Source organism: Nomia melanderi, chromosome 3 (assembly GCF_051020985.1).
Source record: "Nomia melanderi isolate GNS246 chromosome 3, iyNomMela1, whole genome shotgun sequence".
NCBI classification, from domain to species: Eukaryota; Metazoa; Arthropoda; class Insecta; order Hymenoptera; family Halictidae; genus Nomia; species Nomia melanderi.
This window is the reverse complement of record NC_135001.1, coordinates 13,874,880-13,897,583: the sequence shown is the minus strand read 5'-3', so window position 1 is coordinate 13,897,583 and position 22,704 is coordinate 13,874,880. Positions and strand designations below refer to the sequence as shown.

Sequence of the window (22,704 nt, the reverse complement as noted above, 5' to 3'; positions counted from 1 at the left end):
AATACTTTTCATCACTCCAAAATGTTATATCAGTATGAAAAACTAAAAACTTTATTTATAGATTTAAATTACATACACAGTATAAATTAATACGTAGTACATAAAGATTTTACATATTTGTTCTTACATGTGTAATCAATTTATGGATTTCAGTTTAATTACCACCTGACGGTTACAACGTTTAGTGACTTTTGGAGAAAGCTACATATAGTCGCATCTGTTGATATCACTCTTATAACTTTAATCCATGGTATCTATGGTATCCGTAGCGAATATTTAGTTCCTATGTGACGTCTTAGTACTTTACGTCATACGCGCACGTTGTATCTGCATTGCGAATATATACATATAACGATAAAGTCATGAAAATTAAAGTTATCGTGGACATGATAATAACGTAAAAATAGTTACAAACATTTACTGAGACTGACATACTGATAGAGTGTCAATTACTTTTTGAACTTCATTGGGCAATACCATTTTTTGCCCAGTTTCGTTACTAATTTTAACAAATCTTCCTGTGAGCGTGTAAAGTGCCCTTTGTAGGGCACAATAAAACCGTGAAAATTGCGTACATTTCACGAGAAGATATGCCAGATAGCGGTGCTGTTTATCAGCCCACGACGGTGGGTTATACATACGACAGCGGCGGTGACGGTGCTGGAGGAGGTGGCGGGTTAAGAAGTAGTTTCTGGAGAGTCATATCCCGTCACAAACTCAGTTCTAGAAAATGGTTCGAATGGGTATTGCTTTCAGTTGCTTTATCATTTACTGCTGCCGGTTTGACAACGATGCTGATTCGTTTAGTATCAGATGACACATCAGAAGAAAATAAAACAGAGGTAATTTAAAAACTGTTTGATAACCTTTTGATACAAATATTTTTGCCTCTGTAAACATCTGTTTCTATCTTTTAAAATATTTTGTGCGAAACGAGTTTTATAACAAACATTTATAACAAAAACTAAATGTTGAAAGTAATTTAAATTACTGTTTGACGTTTTAAAAATATGACTGTATATCTTTAAATCCCCCATGGCCATTGGTCATTTTTCTGCAAGTAAAACAAATGCAAACATGAAGTGCAACTAAGGTAATATTTAGAACATAATAAATACTGGTTTGTTTTCTTATTCAGTTATACCATAGTAATTAGGTAATAAATTTAAATATACCATATGGGGTATCCATTGTATGCTTTAAAGATTTTGTGATAAGCAATACAAAAGTAACTAATATTTTTAATATTATTTTTTTTATTGTTTTTTTATTTTTTCTATATTTCCATTGTTTTTTTTAATTTAACCTTATATAGTTGTAAACACATTTGGAGAAAAAGTAAAATATAAACATAGGCATTTAAAAAGATGGGCCTTATATAAAAAGGGGCATTAATTTAACCCAGTAGAATGATTTCCAAAAATTAAAATTACTGCATCTTTAGTTGCATTTAATTGTACTCCTATATTTTTAAGTTCTTTGTAATTACACATTTTTACAACAAATGTATCTAAGATAAGAAATGATTGTAGATAAAAGTGGATGACCATTCAACAACATCTAAAACAAATATAGAAGAACATATTGAAGATGCTTCGAAAAGTTCTATAGCATTAGGTGCTGGTATTATGCTGGTAGGGCTATTGCTTGGATTTGCCTGGGGTTGGCTTCGTTTTGTTCACCGTGGTAAATCTCCAAGAAGTGGAATGGTTGGGAGCAGTGGTCAGGTAGGCATAACATTTTTTGAGTACATTTTATATTTTGAGTTTGGTTTTATTTACCGGAAGCGATGCATGCTCTGGTTCGTACATTCGTTTCTTTATCTTATATACGCGTTGCTATGAGGAAAGATGTTGGGCGGTTTGAATCCATCGACTGACTTGCTGGTGGGTTCCACTTCGCAGTACGGGCCAGTACTTACGGAGTTGCCGAGTCAACTAAAGCTGAAGCAATCAAGTTCACATGACACTCCAGCAATACCACTCTCTGATCAAGAAGAAGAAACACGCACTCTAATGCAGGATTCTACAATTCCTCCAACTGTCTCTATCGGTCCTAACACTATTACTAATCAGATTCCAGGTTGAGTACAAAGGTTAACTACATCATTGTGTAGTAAGAACACATGACATGGACACTGTTTTACGGACTTTTAATTTTATGTGAATTAATCTGGATCACAGTGTTTGCCATTTTGTCATTTACTTGATTTTCCTTTAAACGTAACATTTATCTCTTTTTTACTCTTTAATAGCAATTATCATTAATATCAATCTTGTAAATTCATTTCAACTTTTTTCTTTGCTTGGTCAATAGCAGAATGTAAAGAGTTTCATTTCTATAGAGTATCAGCACAAGTATTAATGTAAGGTTTCTATTTCCATACTTTTATTAATCTTATCCCCTTGTGTTTACCTATGCATTCCTCCACTCCGTCCATTATCATTGGTGATATGTTAGATAAGCATTGAATCCAGATACTAAAACCATTTAAACGATATGATTTAAAATATAATATAAATTATTTTCTAAAAATTAATTTTCATTTTTATTTAAATGCATAGTATGTTGAGTAATAATAGCAATACCAATACGTTTGGTATGATAGTAAGTTATATTAGTATGGTACTGGTCTTATGAAGAAAGACTAGTTACGAATGCATGTATAAATAAATAATATTTTATTCTGTCCAAATTGAATGTAATGGCAGCATTAAGTGTGATTGACAATATACATAACAAAATGTTTGCTCATCTATATGTACATGAAGAAAAATGAGCGGTATTACAAAGTAAATGATCATGTATATACTAGAGTAACATATATAATTTACGGCATAAAGCAATCCTATCTTTTCAAACTAAGATAAAAAGAGTGAGATGTGGGGCAGTGAAGGGAATGCACTGCACAATTTTTGTTATATTACTTTACCGTTTTTATACTTACATTATTTGTAACTAATACATCTAATCCCATACATTTTAATTAGTATGTATGTCTATTATAATACAGATACATTTTTTATACTGTTAATATTTTAACCCTTAAATGGAATTTTGAACTTAGTTTTACTAATTTTTCATATAAATATTGAGACTGGATCATATTATGTACATATTAGATAATCTACACACAAGGTGTTCTGATTATCAACAATTTGGCAAAGATTATCAAAGTATTTCTAAGTAAAAAATTTTTATTTATATATAGTATAACTTTATTTCATATTAAAATTACATTTATGATGAAAGACCAATTTTTTCATACGTATAAAATATAATTATTTATAAGTATTAGTATCATTCAATGACTTATAAATTTATTACAACAAATTAAAATTTGTAAGCAAAACTGAAGTGTTTTATTTCTTTATAAAAACTTATAAATAAATATATTTTGAAAATGATTGAATAATCTTTTGAAAGCTTTGTCTGGATTCAATGCTAGTATAGAATGAGTGTGTATATGTTATTACTTTTTCAACAATTTATGTAAAATTCAAGTTATATTAGTTGTATTAGTTAAGTGATTTATGCAATGATTTGTGTAAGTATTCTCCTTATATAAGAAAAATAAATAATTGGAAAAAATAAATATTTTTAATACTATGTTTTTCCTGTTGGTTTTTAGAAATTTAAATTAGATCTTTTAAACACAATATTTTATTACCATGAAAAAAGTCGATTATATATGATTTGCTTATTCTATTTGCATTGCAACTAAATTAATTTGAATGCGTGCGTTGATTCGTTAATTTTTACTTGAATAGTGCGCATGCTCAATTTTATAGAAATTCAAATTTCAAAGTGCTGCGAACTAACATAACAGGTTATGTTACTTTAAAAGCGTATGAGTAGTTTGTATATATTTATCAACTTAAAGGATAATTATATTTGTATGTTATTACATTACAACTTTTTGAAAATGAGTAAGAAATTGAAACTTGATGCTCTTACGTCGACAAGATCTTTACGTTCTGAAAGTAAAGCCGGTGATACAGATTCAACAAATACAACGTCAAAGTATTTTAATGATGAAGAGAGCGTATCATCAAAACAAAGAGAAAAAAAGAAACGTACACCGATAAAAATAAAATATGAAGAAGCAGAAGATACAAATAAGATAAATAGTTGTGAAATGAAAATTGAAAAAGTGAAAAATGAAATTGTGGATGATGTCATAATAAATGAAAATAATTGGATGCCAATAAATTGGGAAATTATTTTGGAAAATATTAGGGAAATGCGAAAACATGAAACAGCACCTGTGGATGAAATGGGTTGTCATAAGTGTGCAGATCCAAAAGCTTCTGTGAAAGTTTCAAGGTTTCAATCGTTAATTGCTTTAATGCTTAGCAGTCAGACTAAAGATCAAGTTACTCATGCAGCTATGCAAAGATTAAACACTTATGGATGTACACCAGAAACAATAGCAAATACTCCTAATGATGTTCTTGGGAAACTTATATATCCAGTTGGATTTTGGAAGGTATAATTCATGTTGTGTTAATGAATTAAAAATTTTTCTTATGTTATTATAGAAAAATATATTTTGATAAAGTATGGTTTATAATATGATGATATATTTTAGAGAAAGGCAGAATATATTAAAAAGACATCAAAGATCTTAATAGACAAATACGAATGTGACATCCCTAACACATTAAAGGAATTATGCGATTTACCTGGAGTAGGACCAAAAATGGCTCATATTTGCATGCAAATAGCATGGGGACAAGTATCTGGTATTGGTGTAGATACACATGTGCATCGTATTGCCAACAGATTAAAATGGACAGAAAAACCAACAAAAACTCCAGAGGAAACAAGAATTGCATTAGAAAAATGGCTTCCAAAAGATCTTTGGAATAAGGTAAATCATCTACTAGTTGGGTTTGGACAAGAAATTTGTTTACCCAGATTTCCTAAATGTGCAGAATGCCTAAATAAAGATATATGTCCATCCTCTACAATACGTGGAATGAAAAAGAAGACTTAATTTTGTACAAATATTTATTATAAACTATGCTTATTTACAGTTTGTAAAAAATGAAGTTTAAAAATTCTCAGCGATTTAACTTTTTCTTAAATTTCCCATTACGCTTCTGAACTTTTTGCATCCTTTTCAGTTTTCTCATACTTTCTTTCTTATTTTTTTGACGTTCTAATTTTTGCTTCTGTTGAAATGCTTTACTTTTCTGCACATGTTTTAATGCAGCTTTTTTAATTTCCCGTTTTAAATCTTTCCTATTGTCAATTGGTTTATCTTTTGTATTTTGCTTTGAATTATTTGGTTCTTTCTTTTCTTTTAATGTCATTCCCACAATTTCTTCATCATCTTCAGAATTTTGGTTAGTCTCATCTTCTTCCTCATTCTCTATTTCATTAGTACCTTCATTTTCACCAATAAACGCATCTTTTTCTGCAAGATCTGCAACATTTAACTCTAAAATGCTAACAGTATGTCCTTCTGTTTCATATTCTTTTTGAGATAATAATTGCTGAATTTCAGGAACATCTCTACTTGATACCAAGTTTTTGATACGTTCTCGTGCCTATGAAAATGATGTACATTATCATAATGTTATGGAAATTTATATTTAATAAACACTTACTTCTTGTTTAATTTTTTTTCTCTCTTCTTTTAGCTGTTGTTGTAATTCCTCTTGAGCTTTCTTACGCCGTTGTAATTTTCTTTTATGGAATCCTTTTAAAAATTCTCTGTATTTAAAAGTATTGAATATTCACAGCATTCATAACCTTTATCTATGTTGCATTAATTTATCTTAATATAATTACCGTCGTTTGTTTTCGTCAAATACAAGTGTGATCTTCTTGCGTTTCTTTGGTTGACCAGGTTTTCTGTTTACATTAAGTAATTTTCGCTGCATTTTTACACAGGATATTTTCAAATTTGATATGATCAGGTGGCCTCGTGAATCATATAATACCAAGGCGCGCCAACGTCATGTTTCTTTTTGAGAACTGCTATGTAAGATCATTCATAATTTGTGATAACACAAGGTATGTATTTCTGCGGAAATGAAAACTTTTATCAAAATTTTTGTCGCTCGCATTACTGTCTTTTTTTTTTACAAATATGTATTGTCAAAATTTTCTCTAGGTCACTAGATACATGAGACAGAAAAAGAAAGGAAAACACTGAATATTTTTCTATGAAATATAGCATGTAATTATGTTAATACTGTGATGTCACATATTTCTACGTTACCGAATACACGTAAATTTTATTTTTAAAGTATAATTGAAATAACTGAAGAATGTACGGACATCAGTTTTGAAAAAACCCGCCTTTGGTTATTTAATGATAAAACATCTTAGTAGATGGTGCTCATGTAGAGTTAACAAAAGAATGTTTTCTTCCTGCAGTTTTTCATAAATACTATACAAAGAAACATTCCTTAATATTCCTGTGCAATAAAAATTAGTGTTATGCATATATGCAATAAAATAAAGTCTTAAAAGGAAGAATTATTTTCTGGTACGTATTATAAATATTTCAAATTCTATTGGTAAAAAAAGTGACTAGGTAATGACAAAACTACAATATGAAATTTATTTCATGTATTTCATTAACAATATAGATTATACACATAAATTAAAATTACATATATTACATAAATACGTATACAGTATTTTTGAAACAGATTTATAAAATTACCACTAATAAAAATAATTGGTCACATTCAAAGTTCAAAGATACATGTGTTATATAAACAATTTGCACTCTTTAGCACTGAAAATTTTTAATCTCTAGAAAATGCTAAATTAGTTATCAGCGTGTCGTTTTCATTCTTACGTACACATTACTTAGCATAACACCAACGCATTCGTGTTTCAATAGTGCAGGCGTACAATCAGCTCGGGATGACTGAAATCTACATGAATTTACAGTGTATCTTTCTTACGATAATATATCAGATCAAATAATACTATGTAGTCCGACACCGTATCGTACAACTAACGCACACACACAATTCACGTAATTTTAGATACAAAAATACCTGAGCAAACACACCACTGATCTCACAAATCCACCGTGCCGGAGTGTCCGTTCGTTCGCGCATGCGTGGGCAGTCGGTTTCATGGAAAGAATCCCTCAATCTGGCAAAGGCGTACTATATCATCTATGGGGGACATGTGCGTAAGGAATGGTCAGCGTGGTGAGTCGCCTTGCCATTAGCAAGTGGAAAGCGTATTCGTCATTTCCAGGGAGAGAATGTATCGGGTATAAAGTGATTGGTTGTTTCCACGACGTGAAGAGATCCGTCGGTAGGCGGGCAGCCGTAGGGCGGGGACTCTATTGATTTAAATTTGGTTTGCCGGTGTGCGTGTCAATAGTCAACATACTGCCGCGAAGAGCGCGCGCTCGAGAGTACCTGCGCTTACACTTGGTCGTGTTGTGTGGACCGAAAGGTTAGGCCCTTCGCAGCACAGTCGATAGGATATGTCGACTAATACGAGAACGGGAACGCCCGAGGACTTGGAGAATTTGAATGGACCCACCCGTTTTCAGAGTGTTATACCACAGAACAGGTCAGTCACGTACCGGCGATTTCTGGTTCGCGTCAGTTCACGCGTAAAATAGAACACACGGTGGACCATCGTGTCGTGAAACGTTATCGTCCCGACACCGTGAACGCTGGTAAATTATTTATCACCACCTCGGAGCGAACGCCAGCTGACTCATCGCCGAATGTTGCCAATCCAGGGCACCCCTTTGCGCTGTTACGAGCATAGACAAGATTCGAATCGATCGATAATACTTTTTCCCCCCTTTTCCTCGAAATGTTTGCGATTCCCCATACCGGAATTTGTTCTTTTATGGAACGATGAAATTCAAAAATCTTTTACCATTGTTGTACACTGTTTTCAACGATTTGTATTGTTTTTCAAAGAAAATCGATTCGTTTATCGCGTTCTTGCTAGCTGTCCGAAAGTTCTCACTCTTACCACTGATTGGTTATTCGTTCAGTCACGTGGTGCGCGAAACGCGCGCCGAGGGGGTTCCAAATTTCAATTTAAAACTTTTCTATTGCCGTCGCTTATGTTGTTACGTTAATTTATGTTATTGTATTAATTACATTATATATAATATTATTGTATTGTTAAATCTGTTTCTCAACTACTTTTAACCCTTCGCACTCCAAAGGTACTTCACTAGAAATATTCTATATTTTCTGGTGAGAAGTACACGGTATTTTTTGAAAGCAATTGAACGAGAGATTTCTCGTTAATTTTACACGAAGCTTAATATTAAATATTACATTTTATAATTTCTCGTGTATTAAATCGAGTGCAAAAGGTTAATTGACAATGATGTACGAAAATTATTAAATTTTACCCTTTTTCTGAATGTTTGAAGGCAGGATTTACTGAAGTGGAATGGCTGGGGGTATAAGGACTCCCAATTTCGGACAAACGAAAAGAAAATCCTCGAATTTACTGGTAATAGGTGAGTCCTTTTACGAATGTTTATATTTACATATTTATTGTTAATGGGTTCATAAAAATTAATAAAAATTTTAAGTCCAGTTTAGAAGGAAACAAGAAGAAGTGAAACGAATTGTTTTTTTATCCTTGAATACGTTATTCGCACAGAGCGTGTCCGGTGTTCCTATCATTAACAAAATGAAAGGAATACTAATTATACACCGGTACATGATACAACTTGCGGTAATTATTTTAATGTTAAAAAAGGAGCAGTTATTTCGGTAGGAATAGACATTCAAGAATTGAGTTTGGAATAATAATTTTAATAACAAACAAATAACATGAACAAGTAAAGTAAGCAGTATACAAATTGAACAATATATAATAAACATTGTTTAATAACTTTGTCTTTCTAATGAATCACATTTTTGTAATTCATTGAATTTTTATTTGCTAAAACGGTTATACATAGGTCTTAGGATAAACTTCACATTTGAATAAATTCTAAGTTTAACATCCCCTTTCTTCTAGTCTTTACTGTTATAGTTTTGTGGTGATAGATCTTCCAATACGATTTTAAGGTCTTCTAATGATTTTTCCGTTTTCCATATATATTGGCGATAATTCTTCCAGTTAAATGTTGCAATATATTTTTCACTATATCAGTTAGTACTGTCTGTAATTTATCGCTCATTAAAGTCTCGATAAAAATACGATCATTAAAACTCGATAAATTGTCCGTGAGAACCATGGAAAATTATATACAGGGTGTCATGTAGCTGGTGGTACAACCGGATAGGATCTGATTATTCTATGTCAAAAAATAAATCGAAATGTACAATAAAATTTGTTCATATGAGGCTTTATTTTCGGTGAAGTACCCGGTGAATATTCAAAGTCAATTTTCTCGAAAACAAAGCCTCGTGTGAACAAATTTTATGCTTCTATCCGGTTGTACCACCAGTTACATGACACCCTTTATATTTTATTTCAAATAACTATCAGCAATTTAGAACCACTCTTTTATACTTTTTCCATTCCTCTTGGCCTATTTTTCTTGGAGATTGCAGTCTTTCTGTGACTAAATTATTTGTTACATCACTGTAATCTGTTGCACGATTGTTGACTTATTGTGTGTTATCAAGAAGTTGTCTTCTTTTCGTTTCTTAATCACATATTCTGATGATTCACAATGGTTTAAAGCTTGATATGAATTGTCTATTCCTTTTTTGCTAGACTTTATGATGTTATTATAATACTTAATTTAACGCTAAATCAACCAAACCGGTTCATATGACGGATTTCAAATTTCTTGTTTGCGGTTAAAAAAATTGCTAAAGTTTATGTTGACTTTTGTCTAAATAAAAAAAATGGGTATACATGTCAATTTTCCATTAATCATTTTCATTTCAAAATTGTGTATATGAGATATCAAATTACAGAAAAATCCGTCAATTTAACGGGTTTAGTAATTCCGTAGTTCTTTTTTCAAAAATGCAATAAACTACGGAATTAATAAATCCTCCGTTTTACTGGATTTTAATAAACTCAGGTAACTCGTATATACAACTTTGAAATAAGGGTGGAAATCTCTTTATTAAAAAATTGAATAATTGGCCAAGTGCATGTTGGGCAGGTCATAAGTTGCAGAAACTATCGACCTCTGTAATAATCGGACAAACGAGCGGATGTTCATGACTCTGTCTGTTTTCCAAATATGGTGAAGACGGTACGGTACTTCGATAGCATTATGCATTTGTTATTTAAACCTGATGAAACGAAGTTTGTTCGCAAGAAATGTTCTGGGTAGCTTCAATGTTTCATAAGAATAAAGAAACAAGTATGGAATATTAACAGATCTTGTAAACGAAATTCATTTACGTCTGAATTAAGAATATTGATAAATAACACGCAATTTTCTACTCTTAAATTTCCTATAAATGCATACAAATCCGCAGTTTATTAATAGCGCTTCACTTCCTGAATTATTTGACGTTCTCTGTTTCGTGTATATAGCTTTTATCAGCTAACATTTATCAGCCGCAGTTACGTATACTTGATTTCGTTATTCTGAAGTTTATCGTATCAAATTTCTTATTAACTTCCCATGTTTGGAAGAAAGAGTTTCTTAATAATAAAACCAAATAAATATCATTTAACAGTTGAAAGAATGGTTCATTTTCAAACGAAAATGATGTCTACTCCACATAATATCGCTTACTAAGTAAATTTATTAAGATCTAAGCTAATATTTGAATTCTGGCAAGGTTTCTACATTTATTTAATATATAACATCACACACTTTCGTACTTATCGTTTCGCGGAGTTAGTACTCAGCCAAATGAATGGTTAATTTAATGAACATTGTGACATTACGATGCATAATTTCCTTACTCCATGTACACCAGTGTTTACTGACGCATTACAACTCCCGTGAAAATATCAAGGCAAAGAAATGAAATCTGGCACCAATATTTACTGCGGATTTCTCGGAAAACCATCGCTTAGGTACCTTGACTATTTTATATTCAAATTCTGACCTTCTCGCGTCAACTGTTTGTTTTTCGCAGTAATAATCGAAAAAATCCAATCGCAAATATTATTTTTGCAATAGAACCTCACGTGATATGCGAACCATAATTCTCTGCAAACAAATCAATTTTATTGCATCCTCGTTTTCCATCGGTTCATTTTCCGAGGTCAGAAAGTCAACTGCTTATTTTTATTGTTCATTGTCTGCTAAAATGCGATGATTTATTGTATAATTTTTTGAATAATGACTGATTGTAGTCAGATCATTTGTACTCGAAGGAACGTCGTAAATTAGCGGATTTATTACAAGCCTTAATGAAACGTTCGAAGTTCGCCCCATAAAATTGTATACGATATTATGAGTTGTTTCCGGATATGGCAATTTTGCTTTTAAAAATCGACTCTCACGCTGCCTGCCTGCCGGAAATGTTGAAGCGTTAATTCATTCCGTTATTAGCATGCTCGCTGAAACGTATCGTGAACTCGAAAACATTAAATGTCATACAATTACGTATTTGTATCAGAACCTGAATAGATTTCTTACAGAATTTTATCTTATTCGCATTCGAGACTTTAAATGATGAGGTTGACAAAAAAATACAAACAATGTGTTTTTCAGAATGTTACATGAGTATGAACTTTCGGATTTATTAATTTGAAACGTGACATTTTGTTTCTCGTATATTCGAAAATATGCAAGACATGAATTGGACAGAAATGTAAACAATTTTTCGTGTTATTTCATTCGAAAAGAATTTGAACTTGGGGAAAAGCAATTTACGGTTGTGCGAAAGGAACGTATAGGGAAATCGATTTATAACCTTTTTTACCTGCCTCTAATCAAACTCGAGATTTAAACTGGCCCAACTGCGTGACTCACACAGTGATACACGCATTCGCAGATTAGATTTCGATAATTCTTCTTCCATGTGCCGCCAGTTATCTCGAAATCTTATTGTTTCAAATTGACTTCAAGTTTTCTAGAAATCGTGCTTTTCAAATCGATCGCACAAACTTCTCGGAAGTAATTGTCGAGTTCATTTGATATTTGTCGCTCGTGTAGTTTGCCTCTTTCTTTGTAGAATGAGATAAAGGAATTACGAAGTACGGGACATTTTCATTCTGCTTATAATCAAGCAGCAACATCATTTATTCACATTGAAAAAGAATTTGTAAAAAATAAGGATTGTCTTCGATGAACTTAGGATTGTTTACTGAAGAGAAAACTTCATTGATTTTCCAGGAAAAGTTTAAGCACGTTATTGTTTTAAATATTTCGTGCTTATAAAGAATTATATTTAAAGGAGAAAAAGTATTCGGATCCTTTGATAAGCTTATAAAAGAAATGATGTTGTTCGAATACAGCTTCGAATGTCAAGCTCTATAAACATAAATTCGAATAAACGTGTGCATTCTATTTAATAAGGGGGGCACAGAACTTCTAATATTCTCACTCCTATGCTTCTGCAGTGTGACGAGTGAGCGATGAACGCATTTATGCAAATGCATAAGTCTACAGAATATAGTTTACAATGCCTGACAAGTGAGAAATTTGTTTCACCTCTTAAGTATTTTAACGATGCTTATTTCATTTGACGAGTTTTGCATAAATGCATATATATTGCACTCGAGTATGTATATTATACATGCTTTTGCATGTTTTCCACATTTTTGCACGTGCAATCATTCTCGCAGAAGTTGAATGGTCGTAGAAGAAACCTAATATGACGTTTCTTTATGGATAAGAGCTTAGAAAACATCAGAATATCGATTTTCTTTATCTAAAATGAACAAAGATACAAATTTTTTAAACAAAATTCTTTGTTATTCTCTCTGAAGTACTAAATTATTTATTAATTAATTATTTATTGATTATTTAATCAGTTATAATAACTATTACGATCATTTGATTATAATTATTACCTTTTCTCAAGAAAACTTTTCGGTTGTACAGTTCAAAGGAGGTTTTTGGTAACATAAGTAATATCAATTTCCAAATAGATAATCTGTTAAAGTAAATTTATCTTTTATTTGCAAAAGAAAATCATACATCTATCAATTCTCAAAATAGTCGGTTACTACGACTTGAAACAAATCGTATCTCAAATATTTCGAAGTCATTTATGGGGATTCAGCGAGTGCTCGCAATGGAGTCATGCCTTGAAACAAGCTTGCTTTGTTTACACTTTTATCGGTTGATAGTACCATTGGCGGTTGGTGATTCAATGATGGTATTTACGGAGAATTGTTTCAAGCGCAAAGTAAAAGAAAATGCATGGTGCAAAGAATTCTCAAAAGAAAAATGTGAGAAGTTAATTCGGATGTAAAATCGTTAAATGAATTACAGTTTGCAAGACTCAAGTAAAGTGTACTACAATTCCTAGACGATTTACGAACGAGAAAAGAAACACACTTGACAAATTGACTGCTGCGGTGGTCGTGGGTAATCAGCACTTGACTTCAACAATATTTTCACATATCTCTAATTAAAGATTGAAATAAAAATATTCTAAAGCTGGTTCCTACAACTTCTGTTATTAAGATAGGGATGAACATTCAAATTTGATTTAAGAAGTCGAACTTGTGACTACGAGTAGTTGTAATTAAAAAATTTGCTAAATTATTGGACAACAATAGGATGAAAAACGATGCAAATGTGATAACACTAGTGTTGTTCAGATTATTAATGATGCCAATCGAATTAATTGATTTCATCGAATTAACGATAATTTTCAATATTATCAATAATGCAACATGACATGGTGATATTCGATAAAATAGACGCGCAAAGAATGCTAACGCAACACGGGTAAACAATTTCATTTTACCTTTTCATAATTACGTACTTTTCAATCTGTGAAAATGTCGGCTTACGCAAAATATACAAAAGTCGTCTGGCAGTCAGTGTGTTAAATTTTTGTCCCGGTTGCTCTATTAATTAACATCTCAACGGCGAGCTGGTACCCCGAAATACTCACGTTCAGTGCTAAACGCGTCAGTCATCTGACTCATAATGAATAATTAATAAATGTCCGAAATAATTTATAGTTTATTAGTAATCCTCTCATTTTCTCAGAATTCTGATGAAACATTCTGTCTTTTATATTCTAAATCAAATTTAAATTTACATATTAACACGTTTGCTACCAGCGTCGCGTATTGCAACGATCATAATTTTATATTATACACGAAGAACGTGAAACTAATGCTACGGATATTCGTATTTGAAGTTATAAGATATAACGTTATGATTTAGGAACACAACGACCCTTGTCAGCTTTACTTTTTCATTGTTTTGAAACATTGCAAGTGAAAAGATCACCGAAACGAATATTGGTGCTGATCATGTTGAACAGATTTTGTATCAACGAAAGGGACAGTGAAAATATTTTGTTCAGATTTCGCGCAATATTAAGTCATTCGTCGTTAAGGCGTGAAAAAGGGAGGATAAGGTAAAGAAGTACACCATTTCGTCGCGTGAAATATTAGCCGATATTATAAGACTTCTTGCAACTGGAAGAGACTACGGTATTTCATGCGTTTTCTGGCTTGTTTGCGGTGACGCGACAACTGAAGGTCGCTGCACATGCTTAGCGATGGCTCCTCGTGCAAACGGGTTCCGAATGTAGGCGGATTACGTAACATCCGAACGGGCGCGAAATGTGTATGTAAACGCGATCAAGCTGGCGAACACGTGGTGATCGGCAGACGTGTCGAAAATTGAACAAAGATACATATTCAAAAGAAACGAATTTAGTTCTCCCTTTTCTTTTTAACACTGACCGTACCGAGAACCGATCAAATGACTGGATTTAAAATTCTAGGTATCATTTCGTATATGTAATTTTAATATCAATTTAATATCAATTCTCTATTATTCGATTACTCAGTTTGTCAATTCTTGCCTTTCCTTCTGTGTCTGTTTTCAATACAAAACATTTATCATCTGCCTTGTTTATCTGTATTTTACAGCCAGTTATTTGACTGGTTACGGCAGAAAAAGTGTCGGTACGGTTAGTGTTAAATTATAAACTTCGAGTTTGCAACAAATTGTTGACTCTCACTTGTCCACGAAAGTATTTCAAATATTAAGGGAATTATTAACCTGATAGAATCAATTTAGTTTCAATGTATATCGCTCGATTTCAATGAAATTTATGCGCAACTCGTGTATGCTTCATTCAAATTCTCACGAAACGTTGACCCACACTTGTCCATAAAACTGTTTAAATATTAAAGAAATGATTAACTTAATAAAATCATTTTAGTTCATATGTGTATTGTTTCATTTTAGTGAAATTTCCACATACAGTTCACATTGTATGCATCATGCATGTAAAAATTGACGATTAATTGATGAAGAGACATCTGCTTAACATGCTTGCGAAGTGTTGAGACATTAGAATTATTTTTTAAAATCACGTCGACTTTAAAATAATATTTGAAGTTTTATTTACAGTTTCATGCTTTGTGACATGGAAAATGTATTTACAGATATATATTTATGTAGATTGTTAATTATTAATCGACGTGATCGTATAATGCACTTTTGTCCAGGAAAAGCTTGTTTAAAAATAGATTATATAACATAATATTTTGTAATACAATTTCTTATTCTTAGAGGAAATTTCAAAAATTGATTCTGCACGCTAAAGTATAACAAAAATCAAGAGTGATGAAATGTTGGTTTCGGCTTGGTTTTCGAGTAATTGACGATCCAATGTTTCTTTAAACTAAGGTGGGTGAATAGTGGCGCGCGTGAGGCAGGTCAGTAATGCGAACAGTGCTCTAGATGCGAAAGACGGAGACTCACCGACGCACAATTATTGACGGATTTCAATCGTTGGTACCTTGAAAACGAAGCCGAGACTGCAATTCAGATTACTTGACACGAAAATTGCAAAAATACATGTTCATCTAAGCAGTTTTCCAAATTAAATTCTGCTGTGTGTGTTTATCAAGCAATTTTTATTTCCTTTCTTCAATGTTATCACTATGATTACCGACTCAGTCGAACATGAACATCATACATTTTGCGCACTCTAGAAAATTAATGTTTATAACAGTGATTAAAATAAACCAAGTTTCTAGGTTCCGAATTCTACGGGATATTTTGCTAATCCTAAGATCTAATTTCTCTTAATTGCATTCTATAATATAAATCACTAATATTTCTGAGTTTATTATTAATTTTTATGATTTTAAGTGAATCAAATTTCAACGACCGAAACTTTGCAAAACTCACGGATGATTAAACAATCTTATAGCCCACTGTGCGATAGACTGACATTTCTTCGAATTTCTTTATCAATAGAAATGATCATTTCTATTAATTTCTGTGATTTTAAGTGACACAGATCCCATTGAGATGAATTTTGCAAAACTCACGGTTGATTGAACAAACTTACAGTCGATTGACATTGTGATATAAATATCTAGGGTAATATTAATATCCGTATCTTGGATTATCGCGGTGCATCGTAACGACTCCCAGGATCATCGAAGAATGTTCCGATAAACGCGGATAGCGTCATTGGTACGCCCGCATGACTATGTCTTCGATCCAATAGATACTTTCACCGCTCGTTTCGCGCCAATAGATCCCGGCGCAAATGAAATAAGCCATAATGGATCATGATGAACGTCTTCCTGGCCAGAACCCATTTCATTCCGGTGTCGTAAGTCACATACGAGAAATTCCATTTTCCCTTTGTTTCTTCGGATTAGGGATTTCGCACAGTCCGCCTCGTCTGCGTTCGGTAAACGAATCCTAATGAATGTAAACGACGCACGGACCGAAGATCCTCGACATGTTAATTGTGGGAAAGATGCATCCGTTCTTTATATGAGTTACCATGGTTACCATACGCTTTTCACGTAGTCCTAAGGAATCTTGAACAATAATAAGAACTGTTCGGATATAAGGGTCAAAAGTGCCCTTTAATCCCTTGCCCTGTGACTTTTTTCTTAATTACGCGCGTTACAACTACCTTATTGTTACCTCCTTGCACTTTAGAAGCTTTCCACTAGAAATACTCGATATACGACATTTTTTGAAACTAACTCAATGAGAGATCCCATTTAGATTGAGGAACAAAACTATTTTATTTCGATATTTCACATATTGATGCATTATACAAAGCTTAATATTAAATATCGAACTTTGTAATTTTGTTGTTTCTTGGAGTGCGAAGGGTTAAGAATTTAGTAGAGATACAAGGGAATTCTATGTTATTACTGTGCTTACAGTTGATAAATATTCAGAATTTGTAATGGAAAAAGAATATTCAATTTTAATTCAAATGAATGGAAAGGTAATTTTTAATTCGTTGATAATTAATGTTTTTGTTTTAACATTTGCAACTAGAATACATAATTAAAACCATTTTAAGAAAGAAAATTATCATAATGCGCATCACGCTATTACGATGAAATGATAGTAGTAATGATTATTGAGGAATTGTTATTACTTCAATTTTCATTCGTTGATAAATTAAATTAATACACTCCACCTTCTAAGGTGACATTTTTATTCTAAAAAATACTAGTTATTACACTATTCGTGAGTTAACAAGGTGATAAGGTACGCTTTTTAACGCTTATCAACACAAAAGCGTAAACATCGGAATAAACTATTTGTGAACGTATTCCGCTGTCGATATGATATCTGTTTATGTAATATAAGTGCTCGTACATTTAGTGCGTAACAATAAGTGTCACCGACTACTTTTATTTTGTACAGACGTTCAACTGTAAATTCGTAAAGAGTTCATTTTAATCATTAAAGTGGACGAATACATTGAACATTTATAATTTTCTATATTAATCAATTATATACGTCCATATTTCGATCACAATAAAAAACTAATACGTAAAATCCACAATCTAATTATCATAAAGCGAACGGAAAAACTATTATCAATTAAAGGTGGTTAGTTTAAAGGTTTAATATACTAGGTGCTTGCACAATTACTAACAATCAGCTATACGATAATATATAATACAACAAAAATATTTGCTATTTCATTGAAAAAAAGTATCTTCGTTTCTGTAAACGTATTGGAAGCAAAAGATTTGTTCACGTTGTTATGTTGTAAAATAGATTCAGTTTTTGTTTTCCTTCATTCTCAGATTGCAAAAATTGTGCAAATAGTTCCTGCTTAATGACCGACGGTCAGTGATTTAATAAACGCGAGCGTTTGTTATTCAAGGTGACAAAGTAGTGGACAAATTGTATGGCAAAGTGGTAAAATCGGTGGGTCTTCAAAATTTACATGTGTTAGCGTCGAGACCAGCAAGTATCGGATACCAGAGGCGATAAGAACTTAAAACTTGGCCAGGGTTGTACTAAGAAAAGTTTAATAATGTCATCAGTTTGTGCCTTTACTTTAACATTTTTCAATTCAATGGTACACAGGGTATATCGGTAATATTAGTAATTTCAGCGCAGTCCGAATAGTTTCAAATATTCTGATTTTTTCACTTTTATTTATTATTAATAAAAATCATTATCAGTTATTTTTCGTTTTTAAATTAAAGCACCTGTTTCTCAATAAAAAAAGAATCAATTTATAGTTTTTAATAATTTATTTTAACTTTTCGAACATTCGGTAGGCGTTGAATGCAAATTTGAAAGTTTCTTAGAAATTAAATTTTGTAAACGCAATCAAACTTTCAATTTTGAAAATTCGTTATGAGTTAACTGTGGAAATTATATAAAAGTTTCTCGTACAAAATGGTTCTATAGATGTTTCCAAATAAAACGATACAACTTTTGCAGCATTATAAATATTTGGATTCAGTTTTCATATAAGGAAAATTGTTCCATTTATTTAGGAAGCTAAAGAGTCAAGACAAAATTTAATCACAATCATCTTCGACGTTGTTCACTTGACGGTATCATCAAGCGCTGGTGCGCTGGAACTGTGAAACAGCTGTTTTCAGGTTGATAATTAAGCAACGAAAGTTGCTGTGAATTTATATTGTCGTAGAGTCACTTATAGGAATTAAAATTAAGTAGAATTCAACTTGAAAATGGAAGTATATTAACATTTGGTATACGAACGTTTATTGTACAGTTTATTCTATTGTTCCTAGGAAAATTGGTGTTTGTTCATTTAGATCTTGGAAATTAGAGATTTAAAAGTCGACAATTGGGTTACATATTCGTGTAATTACTTAAATCAAAATCGATGTAAATATTTATCAAATAATATTTATAAAATTCAGTGTGCATTATATTGACGCGTTTCGTAAATGTAGTGTTAATGAATGTTTCTTATGAAAAATAAAATAAAAGTACACTACAAACACTGTTGTATTTATATTTTATCGGTATCTAATAATCGTTGTGTAGTAAGTTCCACAATAAGAAGTAAGAAAGTTAGTAAGAAGAAATAAAGAAGAAACGAAGTACAAAGTTTAAAAAAGATTCGAAGTAATGTATGTACCTTCGTCACTGAAATTCGACAATTTTTCCAGATATCCAATTGGTAACAAGGAACTGCCATACTTCACACAATGGGTCCATGACATTCTTGACGTGGATATAGTTAAGAAAAATGAATCTCAACCAGTGCCAACGAATCTGCCAGAATCAGTTATATCATTAGAATTATTAGAGGCGATTCAGGAATTGAAAATTGATTATTCCGTGAAAGGTATTGACCGGCTGATTAGAGCGCACGGTCACACACTAAGAGACATTTTTAATCTGAAATACGGAACATTTGCGCGGATACCAGACATAGTTGTTTGGCCGAGTAAGTTTCGATAAAGATACCAATACAATTGTTTTATTTTTCTCTGAAATTATCCTCGGTAAGAGTACTTATCTTTAATTTAAACAAGTTTCTATTGTAGCCGTTCAGTTTAAAATTTCACTGATCATTTCATTTATCCGATCAACTCTTTGCTTCATAATATCGAGTAGGACTCGTTACAGAGATTTCAAACAAAAACAAATAAATGTTAATGTTAGTTTGCTTCGTTGTTTATTTGTCTTATTTCCGAGAAACACGAATATTTTTCTGTCTTTAATTACGTATGAAAAGATATTGGATCTGGACAAATTAATCTTATCCAGGGATAAATTATATCCTTTTTTTTCAACATCGATGTGCATTAAGAATGTATAGACTAATTTACGCCTCCTGCTATTTAGATGCAAAATAATACATTCCCCATGCAATTGTAGTAGCAGGTCAGGGTTACCCTAAGAATAACTACCTATGATACCTACTTGTATGGTATACAATTATTAGTAGGTGTGGTAGGAGTTCTCCGAGTTGATGAATAATTCCATTCTACTATTGTATGCGTGTATCGCTTTAAATAAATTATTTTCGCATGTGAACGATCTATTTGTAGAAATGAAAAGAAGTATCGCGGATAATGCAGGGTCAAGAGGAGACTCATAGCAAATGGCTCGCTAGAGCTGAATGTGCGTGTAAGAGTGGGCGTGCCTTTTTTCACTCTGACCTCTTACAATTATTAAATCTGCATTCCTTCCAGGGGACTTCTTTCCATCTCTGTACGATATGTACCTAGAGGCATAGCTAATTATGTAGAATTTAATTCAAACTGAAACAAGAGTGCTTTTAAAGTTTCATTAAAGAAAAAATCAAGTTGGCGAATAGAATGATTAAAAAATTATTCTAATAAATTAAATCGATTCATACAATTATTTCGTGAAGGTCGTTAATGGAACAAAATGTTTAAAATAGGATTTGTAAAGATCCAAAAGTTGTGTTAAGTCAAACACAAAACTTGATTTGATGTTTAAGTTAATTCTCTTAAAGCATTGAAAGTATAATTTGTTTGTTAAGAATGTTTGCATAATGTTTATTGTACACTTAAAATGTAAAATATTCTTAAATTTTTTTTAATTGTATAGAATTTTTAATACTTATTCATTATATTTTTAGAGTGCCACGAAGACGTTGTTAAAATCATTAAATTATGTACTCGATATGGATCAGTGTGTATACCATTTGGCGGTGGAACAAGTGTGAGTGGTGCATCGTCTTGTCCAACAAATGAACAGCGAACGATAATTTTGCTCGATACTTCACAAATGAATCGAATATTATGGATAGATAGGGAAAATTTAATTGCTTGTTGCGAGTCTGGAATCATTGGACAGGACCTTGAAAAACAATTACGTTTGCAAGGTCTAACATCTGGTCATGAACCTGATTCTTATGAATTTTCCAGGTACAATACAAATATTAAGTTTTTAATTTCTTCAAACAGAATCCTAAGTTAAACGACGATTTCCAGTAAGTGAATATCGTAGTAAAAATTCTGAAATTCTTATATATTATAAGTAATGATATGTAACTTTCTTTCAAATACCATTGATGTAATTGTTTCAATTTTTGGAAAGAATAGTTTAGGTGGATGGGTTGCAACAAGGGCAAGTGGTATGAAAAAGAACCGATATGGAAACATTGAGGACCTAGTTATACGAGTGAGAATGGTTACTGGTAGAACGGAAGATCATGAAATAACATTGGAAAGAGGTCTATTAGTACCTCGAGCTTCATGTGGTCCTGACTTTGACCATGTGATCCTTGGTAGTGAAGGGACTTTAGGTGTGATCACAGAAGTAACATTAAAAGTTAGACCATTACCAAAAGTAGTTAAATATGGTAGTGTAGTTTTCCCAAATTTTGAAACCGGTGTAGCAGCATTACGCCAGGTAAGAAATGTTTGTAACGTTGCTTCTCCTGTAATTTAGCGATAAGAAATTAATTATGTCTTACGTTTATGAATAGGTAGCCAAAGAACGATGCCAACCTGCTAGTATACGCTTGATGGACAATGAACAATTTCAATTTGGACAAGTTTTGCGACCAGAAACTGGTTGGGGTAGTTTGATTTTACAAGGATTGAAACAAGCCTATATTACAAGGATAAAGGGTTTCAAATGGGATCAGATATGTGTGGCTACGTTGCTATTTGAAGGTAGTACGGCAGCTGAAGTGGCGATGGAAGAACAAAGAATTTATAAAATTGCCAAAGAACACAGCGGAGTGCCGGCAGGGGAAACGAACGGTGAACGTGGTTATCTCCTAACATTTGTTATTGCCTACATACGGGATCTTGGTTTGGAATACTATGTTTTGGCGGAATCGTTTGAAACGTCAGTTTCTTGGAATCGTACGTTATCGTTGTGTAGAAATGTGAAATCGCGCGTGGCTAGAGAGTGTTATAAGAATAAAATTGAACACCATTTCATTTCTTGTCGTGTAACACAAACTTATGACGCCGGGTGTTGTGTATACTTTTATATGGCATTTAATTATCGTAATCTTAAGAACCCTGTTGAAACGTATGAAGCCATTGAACACGCTGCTCGCCAGGAAATACTTGCAAGTGGTGGTTCTCTGTCTCATCATCATGGTGTCGGTAAATTACGTTCCTGTTACTACTCGGACGCTGTGGGAGAAGTGGGAGTATCATTATATCGAGCAGCCAAAGCACATCTAGACCCACACAACATATTTGCAGCTGGAAATTTAGATCCAAAAAGTACATCGAAACTGTGAATCGAGAACCAACGAAGTGCGCTATAATTGTTTGAAACTTACAACATTCTGGGGATCAGTTTTAACTTGGGATAACTAAAATTCTTCTTAAGAGGAATCCAGTAATTAATAAAGACAATCGGTACTACGGTTTACCGAGACGTTTCAATGGTATATAAGCGGTGGT

At 32.4% G+C, this 22,704-nt stretch overlaps 4 protein-coding genes across 8 annotated transcripts; 3 read left to right on the top strand and 1 right to left on the bottom strand.

Annotated features, from left to right (window-relative positions):
• Nucleotides 1–176: 176 nt before the first annotated feature.
• On the top strand, nucleotides 177–2,369 carry LOC116432899 (uncharacterized). Of its 2 annotated transcripts, none has more exons than XM_031990370.2 (3): nucleotides 177–842; nucleotides 1,533–1,727; nucleotides 1,905–2,369. In XM_031990370.2, the coding sequence occupies exons 1-3, from the start codon at nucleotides 591–593 to the stop codon at nucleotides 2,085–2,087; spliced, it is 630 nt and encodes a 209-aa protein (XP_031846230.1). In that variant the 5' UTR covers nucleotides 177–590; the 3' UTR covers nucleotides 2,088–2,369. The 2 variants fall into 2 exon arrangements, with proteins under 2 accessions (XP_031846230.1, XP_031846228.1); XM_031990368.2 differs by having other exon boundaries at nucleotides 179–842; nucleotides 1,851–2,369.
• A 1,389-nt stretch (nucleotides 2,370–3,758) lies between these two features.
• Nucleotides 3,759–5,073, top strand: Nthl1 (Nth-like DNA glycosylase 1). The gene is made up of 2 exons (XM_031990366.2): nucleotides 3,759–4,489; nucleotides 4,592–5,073. Exons 1-2 carry the CDS (start codon nucleotides 3,851–3,853, stop codon nucleotides 4,997–4,999), a joined length of 1,047 nt encoding a protein of 348 aa, XP_031846226.1. The 5' UTR covers nucleotides 3,759–3,850; the 3' UTR covers nucleotides 5,000–5,073.
• On the bottom strand, nucleotides 5,067–6,077 carry vito (nucleolar protein viriato). Its single transcript, XM_031990367.2, has 3 exons — nucleotides 5,800–6,077; nucleotides 5,616–5,721; nucleotides 5,067–5,555 (listed from the first exon to the last, which is right to left on the bottom strand). Exons 1-3 carry the CDS (start codon nucleotides 5,889–5,891, stop codon nucleotides 5,067–5,069), a joined length of 687 nt encoding a protein of 228 aa, XP_031846227.1. The 5' UTR covers nucleotides 5,892–6,077.
• A 256-nt stretch (nucleotides 6,078–6,333) lies between these two features.
• Nucleotides 6,334–22,701, top strand: Agps (alkyldihydroxyacetonephosphate synthase). Of its 4 annotated transcripts, none has more exons than XM_031990457.2 (8): nucleotides 6,334–6,502; nucleotides 7,014–7,161; nucleotides 7,234–7,557; nucleotides 8,387–8,476; nucleotides 19,468–19,748; nucleotides 20,913–21,201; nucleotides 21,379–21,688; nucleotides 21,765–22,701. In XM_031990457.2, exons 3-8 carry the CDS (start codon nucleotides 7,469–7,471, stop codon nucleotides 22,536–22,538), a joined length of 1,833 nt encoding a protein of 610 aa, XP_031846317.1. In that variant the 5' UTR covers nucleotides 6,334–6,502; nucleotides 7,014–7,161; nucleotides 7,234–7,468; the 3' UTR covers nucleotides 22,539–22,701. The 4 variants fall into 4 exon arrangements, with proteins under 4 accessions (XP_031846317.1, XP_031846318.1, XP_031846312.1 ...); XM_031990458.2 differs by having other exon boundaries at nucleotides 7,014–7,184; nucleotides 7,363–7,557; XM_031990452.2 differs by having other exon boundaries at nucleotides 7,014–7,557.
• The last annotated feature ends 3 nt before the right edge of the window (nucleotides 22,702–22,704 follow it).